The sequence below is a fragment of the Vitis vinifera genome, chromosome 1 (assembly GCF_030704535.1).
Source record: "Vitis vinifera cultivar Pinot Noir 40024 chromosome 1, ASM3070453v1".
Lineage (NCBI taxonomy): Eukaryota > Viridiplantae > Streptophyta > Magnoliopsida > Vitales > Vitaceae > Vitis > Vitis vinifera.
Window position 1 is genome coordinate 8,402,633 of NC_081805.1, and position 14,195 is coordinate 8,416,827.

The 14,195-nt window shown below is 35.5% G+C and overlaps 1 protein-coding gene across 4 annotated transcripts; it reads left to right on the forward strand.

The window, feature by feature from the left end:
• Window positions 1–3,739: 3,739 nt before the first annotated feature.
• Window positions 3,740–14,018, forward strand: LOC100852632 (carbonic anhydrase 2). 4 transcript variants are annotated; one of them, XM_010652951.3, is made up of 10 exons: window positions 3,740–3,934; window positions 4,262–4,348; window positions 7,997–8,058; window positions 8,291–8,431; window positions 8,829–8,877; window positions 10,218–10,334; window positions 10,727–10,780; window positions 11,322–11,407; window positions 12,580–12,685; window positions 13,561–14,018. In XM_010652951.3, the coding sequence occupies exons 2-10, from the start codon at window positions 4,295–4,297 to the stop codon at window positions 13,723–13,725; spliced, it is 834 nt and encodes a 277-aa protein (XP_010651253.1). In that variant the 5' UTR covers window positions 3,740–3,934; window positions 4,262–4,294; the 3' UTR covers window positions 13,726–14,018. The 4 variants fall into 4 exon arrangements, with proteins under 4 accessions (XP_010651253.1, XP_003631257.1, XP_003631258.1 ...); XM_003631209.4 differs by having other exon boundaries at window positions 4,270–4,348; XM_003631210.4 differs by lacking the exons at window positions 3,740–3,934; window positions 4,262–4,348 and adding an exon at window positions 7,215–7,385.
• The last annotated feature ends 177 nt before the right edge of the window (window positions 14,019–14,195 follow it).

The following is a 14,195-nucleotide window of genomic DNA, read 5'->3' on the forward strand; positions in this document are numbered from 1 at the left end:
AAAGTCTCTTTGTCTCGTGGAGCAAGGCCTGCACTTGTTGTTCACTCTCTTGTTGGCATCTCTCCATGTTTTCACGCTAGTCAAAGTAACCTTTGGTTCCTATGGTTGACGATTGACTTCTCGAGGGCATTAACATCCTTAATTTGTTCCCACAGGCGACGCTAATGTTGATATGAAGTCAATTGGGGTTAGATTCTCCCCTTGTTGTGCCATTGGAAGTTCCTGCTCAACGACTGGAGGCTGGGCAAGCTATTTTCCTACACAAAGGATGTCAGGACAGATTGTCCGGGCACACCCCTCCAAAGCTTAAGTTAGACACTGGTGGGTTTGAACCCTTAAAGAGGAGAGTGAAGGAGTTAGCCCTTGTTTGCGATCCTGGGTTATGCCTGGGAAGGCCTTTTATAGTGCTTAGAGGGGAGTCACTGTAGTGTTGAGTTGACACTTTGACTCTTACTACAATGATGGCTATCCTGCTGATGGTAGGGCAATCATTGTAGTTTAGGGCAGCTAGCTGGTGCTGTCAGATGGTGTGTCATGATGTATTTGCCTGTCGTTTCAGTCTGTTAGAGGTATGGGGCAGTGTGTGATAGTCTTCTGACATGGATGTGAGGACTGGAGAAGGTCTCATTGGCCATACCTATGTTAGGAGAGAATGATTACATGTAGTAAGGGAGAATAGAAAGCTATCTAGGAAACATTGCCAGCTTAGGGATCTTAGTGCTGCTGGTTGCAAGCCTGTATGGCTCGGATAGGAAGCTCTGGGTGCTATGGTGACCATCCAGATAGTACTGAGGGGAGCACCACGTGGACCAACACATGGGTTGACACGTGAGGGAAGACCCTTATAGTACAGGAAATGAAAAGTAATTAGCCATGGGAGAGAACGAAAACGGTTAAAGAGCTTGCTCTAGGTACTTGTCTCTTTTTTTGGTTCATTTTCTTATGAGTGCCATACTTATTTGCCTAAAAAATAACAACACAAAAAGGCAAAATATAGCTTTGAAAATTATTAACCGCGCATACTTTGGTGGAACATTATCAGGTCATGTCGACAATGAATACAAGAAAATCTCAATACATAAATATTCAATAAATAAATATTCAATAAATCAATAATCTTGTTTGAATAATAAAATCTTATAGTATACTAATTCTGGTTAGTATGCTAAAGTAAGAATCTCGTTAAATATATAAAATAATAATTATTAGAAATCCTCAAGGCCCAGGAATATAAATTAATAATTGATGCAATATATAATATATAGCAAATAAGAATTCATAATATAGAAAATAAAACTTCATAATATCGTATTAAGTAATTTTTTATTATTTCTATTTGTCTTAATTCACTCCTTCTCATAATATATCACATATTCAAAACTTTTTCATCTTTCAAGACATTAAGATTTGATGCAATATGTTGTTTTTATCTTAACAACTAATAACCATTTTTTAATTTTTAGAATCTCTCAAGTTTCTATGTATTTATTTTTTTATCACATTTATTATTTTAAATTTAATAGTCATATATATGCAAGTACTCTATAACATAAGCATAATGCTCTTTATACATTAATAAATACTCATTGATCTATAAATTAATAAATTATTCATTTATTGATAAATCAATAATTCCACAAAAAATAATAATTTCTCTTGATCCCGAAGAATATTGTTTCATAGGAGTATTATATATTTAGGATGGGTATTCACTTTATGGAAATCAATCGTCTATGCAGTCCACGAGATTGGCGTGGTGGAGGCTTATGTGAACGATGGGGTGAAATTCTACAAATGTCAAGGTGCCGAGGCTTAAAGCTCAGAATACTGGTCTTTACATGCCTTCAACCATTTCCAAGTTCTATTTTGAAGGATTTGTCATATGACCACCTCGTACTCAGTGAGAAGCCTACCCTGTTTTTGTTGTTATTGACAAGTTTTCAAAAATGGTGCACTTCATTCATTGCTCCAGAACTTCTTATGCTTCCCATGTAGCAAGGTTGTCCTTTCATGAGATTGTCAGATCAGGAAGTTCCTCAGCTATTACCTTTGGTTGAAATACTGAAGTTCTTAATCATTTCGAGGTCACTCTCTAGAAAAATGTTTAATACCTCTCTTAACTAAAGTAGTAGACAGGGCGTCAATAAAGACAACCTTAGGTGCTTACTAAGGAGTAAAGACAAAGCCTTTCCCACTGTAAAATGATCCTTCTGCTTCCACTTAGGTGTTTACATGCCAATTGATGTATTTTGATTACTTGTTACACTAAATTTAAATACAAACACTGGACATGTGATAACAGTTGTGCAACAAAGAATTGTTGTACCAACAGTCAAAACTCTTCCACTCTCATCAACAACTGTTATCGTATTGATATATTAATTCCACCTGACACCTCAATCTATAACTTTAGGATCGGCCATTTTCCAATCAATGTTTCTGTTGTATTTTCATTTGGGCTTGGTCGGCTAAGGGTTTCTAGACTGGGTCCCAAACTAACCTTTGGCTTGTCCGACTTCAATGATTAATCAAAAGGGATTTTATTTGAGTGTATGCAACCATGGCTCACTCCTACTTGGTATTCTGCCTCACCTTTTTTTTTTGGAATATATATACAAACATATATTAGGTGGGTCAATTGAGAAGGTGCCTATTTGTTGGTTGATTGAGTGTTGAGTAGGTGATTGAGGTGCTTGGTTAGGAAGGGATGGCATCAACCACACTTCATCTCCCACTAGTGTTATAAGCCTTTCTCTGCTACCAGCTATCCTTCATCTATGGTTGATGTGGAGGAAAAAGGGAAATGATTTCAGATGATTTGAATTAATTCATTTAAAAAAAAATCGATCACAAACTTGGAGGGAAGTAAAAAACTTATAGAAGACAATGAATGCCTACGAAATTTATATCTTAAAAGTAGTTAATGGTACCTAAATTTTTATATCAAACAAATTCTTCTATCAGCAACATCTCAACTCCTTTGAACAAGGTTTTGTCAAATCCTTAAAGAAAGCTTATGACATCAACGCCTTGCTCATCCTTCTCCGAAAGTTTCTTAATGTCAAAATGGAGAATTGCAACAAATGGAAATGAAATTTCTTAGTTTTGTTTTCCTTGTCAACGTGGAAAAGCACACAAATTGCCCTTTGGTCATTCTAAAATAGCAAGCAAATTACCATTAGAACTTGTCTTTTCTAATATAAATGGGAGCCAACACTTATACTCTCCTTAACTTGACTCTACAGCCCTGCCCATTTTTATCAAATTTAAAGCTTTTATTGAACTCCATTTTGAAAAGAAAATAAAAACCATTCAAACTTTGAATATCATCATTTCGAATTAACTCAAATGTATTTAAATTCGAATTTCTATTCGGTGTAATTTGTTGTCACGGATACAGTATATTTGTACCCGATTTTGTAGATAGCACAAACAAGAGTTTTAAGACTTGAGTACTGCCCAGCCAGTACGGGTCTCTCGTTTTTCATTTCAAGCACTGACCGGGAGGGTTGTGGAAGACCCGGATATATACATGTTTTGACAAAGGTTTGAGCAAAATGGGAAATAGGATGAGGCACGGGCAGAAAGAAAAAAATGAAGATCAGTTTGTATGGTTAAAAAGCATGCCTGATCTCCAACATGAAATTATCTATCTACAGGATAGAAGCCTAGGCCCCTGTTAATTCACCTTTCGCTTTCTTTATCCAATAGGAAGATAAAGCTCCTAATGTTCTTTGATATTGTCCTCAACAACAATGCTCAGGTCATGAGCAGAGCTTTTTCTGCTGCAGTCTCACCTTTTATGTCCCCCGTCCAGTTCCCATCCAACGAAAGCAACACTAAACTGTTCTCCAATTCCCCCTACCCCATTTGCTCCAGCAGGCCTTCTACAAGCAACACCATTTTCGCATCCCAAAAGCTAACCTCTACTTTGGTACTCTCTCTTTCTCTGTCTCGCACGCATATAACACACACATGCATCATCTGAAATGGGATTTCCTCCTATGGGCATATCATGGTACATTAAAACATTACTGGCATTTGGGTCCATGAGTTTTGGCAGACAGCCTATTCAATCGGTATTTTGGCATTCTATTCTCAAGTCTCTAATGATGAGTAGAAATCTAGTCTCCAGATTATAGTTCACCCCTTTATCTTGACCAACCATGGCCCAAAAAGAAGAAAAAAAAAATGAATTTCTTCACTGAGTTCCATTTTGTTACCTTCTTGTTTTAATTGGTCTAATATATTGTGTGTTCAGTCTTACAGGTGAAAGGAGAAGGGAGAGACCATCATGTCTGGAAAACTTAGAAAGTGTGTGATGCTATGTTGTGGAGGAAAGCCCCCAGTAAGATCTCTCGACTCTTAAACTGGAAATCTACATTTTGTTATATCCTGGATAATATAATAATGAAACTAATTAAAGAAGAGTAGAAGTTAGCAACGTTGACAAATATACAATGTCTCTTTCAAATGCAATGCCATTTTCTGGGGAATTTTGAAAAATAAAATAAAAATAGGGACTAGTTCATAACGCCCCTGCAAAACCTGCTTTACTCAAAATGTTTACTGGGGTCGTCATCTTATGGGGGGGTCGCAACTCACGGCCAAGGAAATTGGTTTCTCTTTGTTTGGTTCAAGAGTCAAGTCGAGCTTCACTGCATTGAAATGGGTGAAGAAGAGGTCTACAATAATACTAGGACAAGAGCAGAGAAGAGGCCCACAATTATTTAAATTCGACAACCTAATCCCATCCAGAAGTTTCTGTGGATTCTCCACCATCAATCGACGGTCCAGCATTACTGTACATGGTCCTCCTTGAGTCCACAATAACGTGTATGACCCAGTGCTCATGCCCCGAGTTTCCTCTCGATCTGGATCTACATTGGGAATTTGGTTCATGTCTTAGGTAAGAACAAAGAATTAGTGGGAGTCTCATTCAGCTTTACACCTGGGCCCATGTTCCCAAAGTTTTACGGTCACTGTAGAAAACACTAAAGAATGAAAGGGCAAGGGGGGGTGATGCCAATAGTCAGTCACCCTGGCTCTTCACTATTGACTCTTTGAGTTTGTTATTTTAATGGCTGAAAACGAAAGGGCTATAATTAGAGCGGAGAATAATATGGTGAGGTTGGCCTCACATGGGGCCGAGCAGCCATTACGCGTGATTTCGGTTGACATAACCATCGCAACATCCGCCAGCCACCCATCTTGCTGTAATGGCCCTACCACCTTCCATCACCCAAAAAAAGACAATATATATATATAATAGACAAAGAAGAAGGAAGAAAGTAAGGAAAGAAAAGAAAAGAAAAAAGGTGCAACAATTTTTCCCCAATTAGCTGAACTTGTTACAGACTGCCATTATCTACTGGTCAGTCAATTATGGAGTCCCATTTAGGTCGGTCAAATATGGCGTTCCATCTACTCCCCATATGTGAAATTGTTTTTAGTACATTTAGTGTTATTTTGATGATTGCTTTTTTAAAATAAAAATTAGGAATATTTTGTATGAAAAGTTTAAATTTATGTTACATTTTTAAAATGATTTTAAAAATTTTAAAAGGCTCATATTTACACCTAAAAAGAGATATTAAAACATTTTTGCACAATATCTATATATATATATTGCACGTTTCTTGAAAAGGACTTTCCTTAAAAATTCCATTTGCTTTAAAAGGATTTTTAAACATTTTTAATTAATTGGTTTTTTTTGAAGAATAACATATTTTTTTTTATATAAATGTCTTTTATTATTTCAAATATTTATATGTATGTTTTTTTTTTTAAAAAAAGTTATTTTTATATATAAAAAAGAGAGAGAGTTATTTTTATATATATAAAAAAAAGAGAATCGCTTTTATAAGGAAAAAAAGAGCATTTTTGTTCAAATGAAACTAAAAAATGAATAAAAAGTTAGATTTTCAAAATCGGGTTATCAATGACCATTTTAATCAAATAACCCATTTTTTGGGAGGCTAATATTTTAGTAGTGCTTCACATTTAATATTTTGTAAAAAAACTTTTCATGATCTTAATAATTTAATAAATGTATAGAAAATATATTGTATTATATACATATTTTTTGAACTAAAGATTTAGGACTTGTTTTATAATTGCTTTTGAAAATAGTTTTGAAAAACAATTTTTTAGAACAATATTTTAAAATTATTCTATGATGTTTTATAGAAGAAAATTCTATTTTAAAACCTAAAATATTTTTAACCTATTTTTAATAATTTTAAATGTATTTTTAAAATAATTTTTATATCTAATATTTTATTTTTAATCGTGTTTGTATAATTATTTTTTTAAAAACAATTAATTAAAAAACAAGTAATTAAAAAACAAGTGAAAACAACATAAAACAACTAAAATATATTATTTTAAAATAATTTTTAGTTGTTAAACATGTTTTTTTGATTTTTGATTTTAAAAAATAGAAAAATGTTTTAAAAAACAGTTATTAAATAGATCTTTAATTTTTTTAAATCAATTTTTTTTTTGTTTTGTAAAATGAGTAATTTAAAAATCTAAAAAAAAACAAAAATTAAAGAAAATGAATGAGAGAAAAAAATTTATATTTCATAGGATACATATTTCATAAAAACTTATGATTATTATTACATCCTATAGATGGAATATAAAATATAAATCCTGAAAAATTATCCCATTCATTATTGAATTAATGAAATAATTTAACATATCACATTGTGAATCAAATATCAAACAAAGTTTATTATCATGCATTTTATTTTATTCTATACTATATTTCAGCAAGTAAATATATTTCATTGTCACATTTAATTTCAGCAAGTAAATATGTTGTTGACAACTTGACATACATTTAATTTTTTTTTTTTTATAAAAAAAAGCAAGCATTTGCGCCTATCACATTGTCACAAGGACAAGCATGATCAGTGTGAAACTTTTTTCCTTTTTCTTTTTTGGTTGTTTTTTAATTGCTTTTCTCCTTACATTTTTTCTGACTTCTTGAATGTGACGCAACATCTTGTAAAATAGTTCACACGTTGCAACATGGCCTCCGCTGTCTCCTTTAATATTAATATTATCATAAACCTAATACATAATTACTTATCCATTAAGCTACTGAGTCAACACCACCCCTTAATACCTTCTTTTCGTACAGATCATTTCTCTCATCTCAACAAATTAAAAAAATATAGTATTGTTAGCGAAAGGGGGAAGTCAGCTTTTGCCAAAATGGGTGAAGGGTGGGAGGGTAGGAGTCAGCCATGATTGGTGTGTGTATTCTATTAATATCCACTTCCACCAATCTACCATAACGTGAGCCTTGCAGGCTAATTAGGTTGTGGAATCCTCCTCAAAGCGCGGCAGCCAAACTGTAAAAGTTTCAGAAAAAGGTTCGTACGGAATCTGATCTTGTTCGGACGCACCCGTCCTCATGACCCGATTCTGATTTTGCTCCAAACCCATCTTCATACTTTCCATTCTCATTTCTCAATTCATCTTTTTCTTCCGACTCCCATCAATTGTGTTCTCTTTTGTTTTTCGCTGCATTTTTCTCTGATTTCGACTTCCACGCTGCAATCCTTCCACCAGCTTTGAGTTTTCGTTCTTCAATTATTGGTTTCTGGGGAAGTTTGCTGCATTAGTTTCGGTGTCTGGTAAGGAATCTGGAGAAGAGGATGGTTTTGTGTCGATCTTTGAACTCCATAGGGATGCCTCTGAGATCGATCTGTTGCAGAATATAATCAAATTATCTTGCTGCTCAAACCTACTTGAATTCATCAATTGCTCATGGTTTTGGATTCATCTTTGAACTCACTAGTGATGCACCCAAAATCGATGTGTTTTCAGCATATGATCAAATTATAAAGCTGCTAAAATTTACTTCATTTCATTGATCGTTCTGCTTGGGTATCAGCATAATAATTTCTTGTTTTTTCTAAAAGCAATCTCCAAATATTTGACAGTATAATTTATTTTATTTTATAATTTTGTGGAATTGCAGAGTAAAGATATGGCGACTGATTCATGCGAGGACGCCATTGCAGAACTGCAGAAACTTCTCAGGTAATTTCTCGTCGATGTAATTGTGGAGCGAACACTGTCCTGTTTGGTCAATTTACGACTAACCGGGGGTAGGTTCGCATGTGCCATGAGTAGCATTAATATAAACAAAATTGCCAACGCGTTATATTGTTTGATGTGACGCGGGGCGTGAATCAGCCGTTCGTCATTTAGCAAAAAGAACGGGCGCCAGTGTGAGTTGTGTTGCCTTTCTGACTGCTGACGCCTTTTACAGCGAGAAATGTGGCCTCGAAACCGTCGCCGCCGCAAAAATCAAGCAGATAACGGCCGAGTTAGAGAAAACCGGTTCCGAACCGTTTGATGCAGTTGAAAGGATAAAAACCGGGTTCGGTCGCTTCAAGACAGAGAAATACGAGTACGTTCTTTTTTACGGATCTGGAAGCTTCCTTGGAATATGCTGTTAATACTTGGAACACTGAAACCACCCCCCTTTATGTCTCCTGTAGTGACTATCTGTCTGCCTTAAGTCACCGCCCTGTCCCTTGCAATTAGGAGATTCTTAACTGCAAAGATTCATATTATTACTTATAAGATAAAGAGATTTAAATTGAAAGAGGGAGAAATTTTTGCAGCTTAGGTGTTTGAAAGATTCCAAAACAACCGAAACTGGGACATTTTCTGGGTCTCACTGTTTGGGAGAAATTGAGTTAAATTTCGAAAATGAAATTGGCAAGTTGTGTAGCTTTCCTGCTTTTATATATTCTATAGAGTTACAGGGATGGTTTATTATTTATACTATTCCCTTTTTGCAGGAAGAATCCTACTTTGTACGACGAGCTTGCCAAAGGCCAGAGCCCCAAGGTGAGAAATCCTATTTAAATCATAACTTTTTTTTTTTTTTTTTTTTGTCATTTCAGCAGTAAGTCCTGCTGCCTAAGGGTAAGGGTTTCTGTTATTTTTCTTTCGGCAAAGTGTAGCGGGAGCACACTGTTATGGCCAGAAAAGGGTACTTGAGTCACAATTGTGATGATGTGAATACAGGGCCACCATGAACGCAGCAAAGATTGTTCAGATTGTTTTTAATTGTTTTCATGGCTAAAGAGCCCCTTGACAATTTTTACTCGAAAGGGTTTTGAAGTAAGAAGCCCATTTTTCTTTATTTTAATTTTATTCTCCTGGAGGATCCATGTATGTCCTCTAGATCGTGCCCCCGTTTAGGCGCCTGCTAATGTAGTTTCTAATTACCTATAATAACAAAGCAAGATGATTAGTGGTAGAGCATTCCCCCCTCTGTTTTTTGGCCCCTTAACAGGCATTTTGGAGCTCAACTTTGTAACGGGTAAGTTTGGTACTTCTTCAAGAGCCACAAGAAAAGGCCTCTTCATTTTTTTATTTTTTATTTTTTATTTTATTTTATTTTATTTCTCTCTCTCTCATTCCTTACACGCACTTCAATGGTGCACCCAAATGATTAATTCTTTTTGTGGGTCTGGAGTCTTTTCTTCATTTTTACAACTTTTAATTATTACTAGTAGTCTATTGATCTTATGGCATCTTCACTGGATACCAAGATTGTGGAATCACTCCCTGCGTGATTGTTTCACTCCCGTTGATCGGTGTTACCTTCTTTAAACAGCTTTAGTGTGATCTATTTCCAAATAAATTGGGTTGGATTTGGATCATTGGATTTGGTCCACACTTCCTGGCCTGTACAGCTCACTAAGCATTTGAAAAGCTAACTATTATTCATGGAGGGTGAAAAAGAGACCAAAATGGCTTTGGAACCTTTCTTGGTATCATTTTGGGTGCTGAATGAGTGTATTTTGGACCACTTAGAAAAAGTGCCGGTGCCTAAAGATTTTTTAAATAAATGTCTTTAACACGTAGAATGGGCTCAAAATAACTTATTATATGCAAACACCAAATGAACTCTGAACATGAGGTCCTCTAGTCATGTTCATATTCGTTTATTATGTGGATCTGTGGTGGACGATGATTCAAAGATCCAAGCACATCGGGCTCCAATATGCTTGGACTCAGAATATATTTATTTTTAGTCAAAAGCGGATATCTCCAACCTCACGGATGTGAATGCAAAACTTAATATAAGGGAATATTTTCGAACATAAGAGAATTGAGGCCTTAACAAAAGGTTCCATTTGTATAAGGTATTCCTGACCAGTCACAGCATTTATGTGCAGTTTATGGTGTTCGCCTGCTCAGACTCTCGAGTTTGCCCTTCACATATCCTGGATTTTCAGCCAGGGGAGGCATTTATGGTCCGAAACATTGCGAACATGGTTCCGCCATATGATCAGGTCCTAAAAAACCCCACTCAATATTTTTTTACTCTGTTTTTGTATTTTGTACAGGTCTTGGAAATGAAAGTTCTCTATTATAATTGCACAGCATTTCAATTTTTTTTTCTTTGTTGTCATTTTAAATGTAACTATTAAATATTCCGTATGTTATCATCTTTATGACGTTATCTGCATTACACGCTATCACTTTTGGTAACGTGGCTCTTATCCACTTATATATGTACGTTTTGTGTTCTGATCATAGAACGTGCTTGCTACTCCTGTAGAAGACAAATCCAGCTTTTGGTGAAACCAACATCTTAATAAAAATTTTCTAAGAGCATATCAGTCTCATCTTGTTTGGTGATTTTGAATTATGTTGTTTGCTTGACTGGGTTTGGTTGCTGCAGACCAAATACTCTGGAGTTGGGGCGGCCATTGAATATGCAGTATTGCATCTGAAGGTGAATATTATATTCCTTACTTCTAACATCCAACTTTGTTTTGACACATCTACTTTTCTAATATATGTGGCTCCCTTAGTGGAGAGAGGCTTTTCGGTGGGTGGCAATGTGACGAGGTCCAGGCTTTAGGACCTACACCTGCCCCACACCGACCACTCCGTTGTTTTTAATGTTGACCCCAACTTATTCAAATGCCACCTAACCTAGCCTCAAATAGATGCTCTTGCCTGTTTTGTTTTTGTTTTTGTTTTTTATTTATTTATTTTGCTTTCGGAAGGAAATGATTTGCCCTAAATAGAGATCGAAATGGTATTACAATAGCCCATTTTGAATAACTCCACAGGCTCCAGAGAAGCTCTCTGATTGGCTTATCCAAACAGGCATAAGGAGCAAATAGCATGAGTTTTCACAATGTTTCTTACCATGCCATTTATTTATTTGGATGAGTAAACCACAAAGCATCTTTGGAACACAAATCATTTTCCCTTTTTTACTTCGTCTTTTCTTGGGAAACTGGAGTTAAAAGTAGGATGTGCTTCAGGTGGAGAATATTGTAGTCATTGGACACAGCTGTTGTGGAGGGATAAAGGGGCTCATGTCTATCCCAGATGATGGGACCACTGCTAGGTAAGTCTTTATCTTCTTTTGCTGGCATTGTGCAAGCCCTTATGATAGTTTCATATTACTCATCAAACCGTCCATTTTTATTAAAGCAATATCATAAAATAGAAGTATTAATTTTTAAGCATCTCTTGGAATTAAGAAGCATACACTAGACAATGGTATTCAGTAAGTATTTTAGTCCTCCGAGTTCTCAAAAATTCGAAAGTCAGGTTTCTCCATCTGATGTCATTACTTATTAATTTTTTTGAGTGTATTGCCACTCTCTTTAGTGTCTAAGTGACCATCGTCCAGCTAGATTCTTTGAGAAAACCAAAAGTAATTAAAAAGAAAGGAAAAAAAAGCTAGGTGAGCAGCTTTTAGAACTTTTCCCCTTTTTAGGGCAAAAAAAGGTGCTTGGTCCGCCTTATTGGTACTCTTTTGTCCCCTTCAAATGAATTGTACTTGTCAATTGATTCCACTTCTATTGGAAGGAATACATTTTTTATGTCCTAGTCTTTTGGACCATTTTATTGTACACTTGCTAATAACCTGGTTGTAAAATTAAGAGAGCTAGCTCTAATAATAATCCTCTTCATATTTTACAGGGGTGTGATCTTTCTTTAACAAAAAACCCCTTCCTGAGTGGCTATACCATACCCAGTCGAATATTAAAATTTAGAGACTCTGTGATGGTTACCTAGATTCAAGATTGCGAAATATATCTCAAATTGATTCATTGATTCATTGATTAATTTAGAGTTTTAATCAAATGGAGACCTCTGCCATAGTCATCTAAGGCAGAAAAAAACTTTGCAGAATTTTAACTTGGCTGCACATGGCAGTGGTTGTGGAGCAAATAAAGAACTAAAATATTTAAGAGAGGAATATGGAAAGCAGGTGGTCATATACAAATAGAATCAGTTCCTCAGATTCTGGTTTTGGGACTAAAAATTTGGCTTAAAATACCAGTTGATAAAATTGCTTATTCGTTAAGTACTTTTCTGTGGATATGAATCTCCCTGCAGAGTCAAATCAGTTATCTTGAAAAAAAAAGGGGGGGCTAAGGAAAAGAATAACAATTACTAATTTCCTCCCCTCCGAATAGAACAATAAGAATAGGGTAGCTACCTCTCTAGCATATTTCCCTCTTATTTTATTATTATTTATTCATTTATTTTGTGTGTATTGAACTTCAGTGACTTCATAGAACAGTGGGTCCAAATCTGTTTACCTGCCAAGTCCAAGGTGAAAACAGAATACACTGATCTGACTTTCGCGGAGCAGTGCACTAACTGTGAGAAGGTATGTTGACACTTAACCCACTACTGCATATCCTTTGGATTATCTTGATTTTTAATAAGTAGAATTGACATCCAGCAAAAAATGATGGATGGTAAAACAGGTTCGGGATAAGCCTTTTTCTTTAACCTGGGCTCTGATCTTCATGTTCCATTATCCTTTTAGAAGCTACCAACACATGCAATTTGTCTGTTCAGCTGGTTGTAAACCATGTGGCATGAAAGCACAATGCCCTAGCTTACTAGCATCGAAGAAAATATCACCTAATTGATTTGGCACGTTTAAACCTACCCCACATCTAACTGGATCACTTTAGCCTTCACTAGAAGATGTTTCAAGCTGCTTTGGAACTATTAGTTGAGTGTCCACAACTCCTGTGAGAAATTAGAATGCGGGTTGTTCATTTGCTAATAAAATAGGAATAGGTTCACGTCAAGTAGTTCATGAAGAGTGCCTGTTCCAGGGCCATCAGGACAGCTCCAGATTTTAAAGTGGCATACATTTAGTAAGGAACTAATTTGAAATTTAGATCATTGACAACCTGAGTGGTGGAGTCATGATTTTGCATGACAGGAGCAAAAAATTTGGAAGCCCATGAAAAATTCTATAGTGCATGGAAGCAACTTCTGATTAAACTAATGATGAGCTTCTAATTTAAGTTTAGAGTACTGTTCCAATTAATAGCTTCAATCAATTTTATTCAATTTAATTTGAAAATGCACTAAGTACCCAGTCCTCACCATGGCAACAGATGTGGGTTTCATGCGACTGGAAATTTAGATCTAATTTCTACTTGAATTTGTCTGAACAACACACTCTTAGCATCAAACTCACGGACGGGCTATGACCAGATCTCCTATTTTCATGTGGTTTTGCAGGAGGCTGTGAATGTATCCCTGGGAAACCTGTTAACCTACCCATTTGTCAGAGAAGCTGTGGTGAAGAAAACCCTAGCTCTGAAGGGTGCACACTACGATTTTGTCAACGGATCTTTTGAGCTCTGGAGTTTTGAAGTCAACCTTTCCCCCCCTCTACCTGCGTGAGAATCCATACAACCTGAAATCATTTGCTTTTATATATAGCTTTCGATGCATGCTGTACATGTTCGCATGAACATAATTTATCTGACAAAAATAAAGGATCCTTGCTGGCTTGTATCTTCCATAAACTATATAGTTGGCCTTTCGAGGTTTATTTGGTCGACTCGGGCTTTCTGGATATTGTATATTTGCTATCATTTTCGTAAGCTATCCAAACCCTTGTTGAACTACCACAAAATTATTCTTAAGCCCTTGTTGAACTATTATAAAATTATTCTTATCTTCCCATTTTATCACATTTTACTATTTAAATTTTGGTATAAATTCTTTTTTTTTTTTTTAAATAAAAATAAATTTGTGGATATCAATTGATCCGAATCTAAACCAATTAACTTGAAATTAACCTAAATTTAAAGAAATAACCTAAATTCAACCTAGATTTAAAGAAATGAGGTTGGGTTAAACTTGAAATC

What these genes read in the sequence shown, in the direction of transcription:
- LOC100852632 (XM_010652951.3), top strand. Translation starts at nt 4,295, where the DNA reads ATGTCTGGAAAACTTAGAAAGTGTGTGATGCTATGTTGTGGAGGAAAG. An exon ending in GAACTGCAGAAACTTCTCAG is followed by an intron (nt 8,059 to 8,290) that starts GTAATTTCTCGT and finishes CGCCTTTTACAG; the next exon opens with CGAGAAATGTGGCCTCGAAA. An exon ending in TGGTTCCGCCATATGATCAG is followed by an intron (nt 10,335 to 10,726) that starts GTCCTAAAAAAC and finishes TGGTTGCTGCAG; the next exon opens with ACCAAATACTCTGGAGTTGG.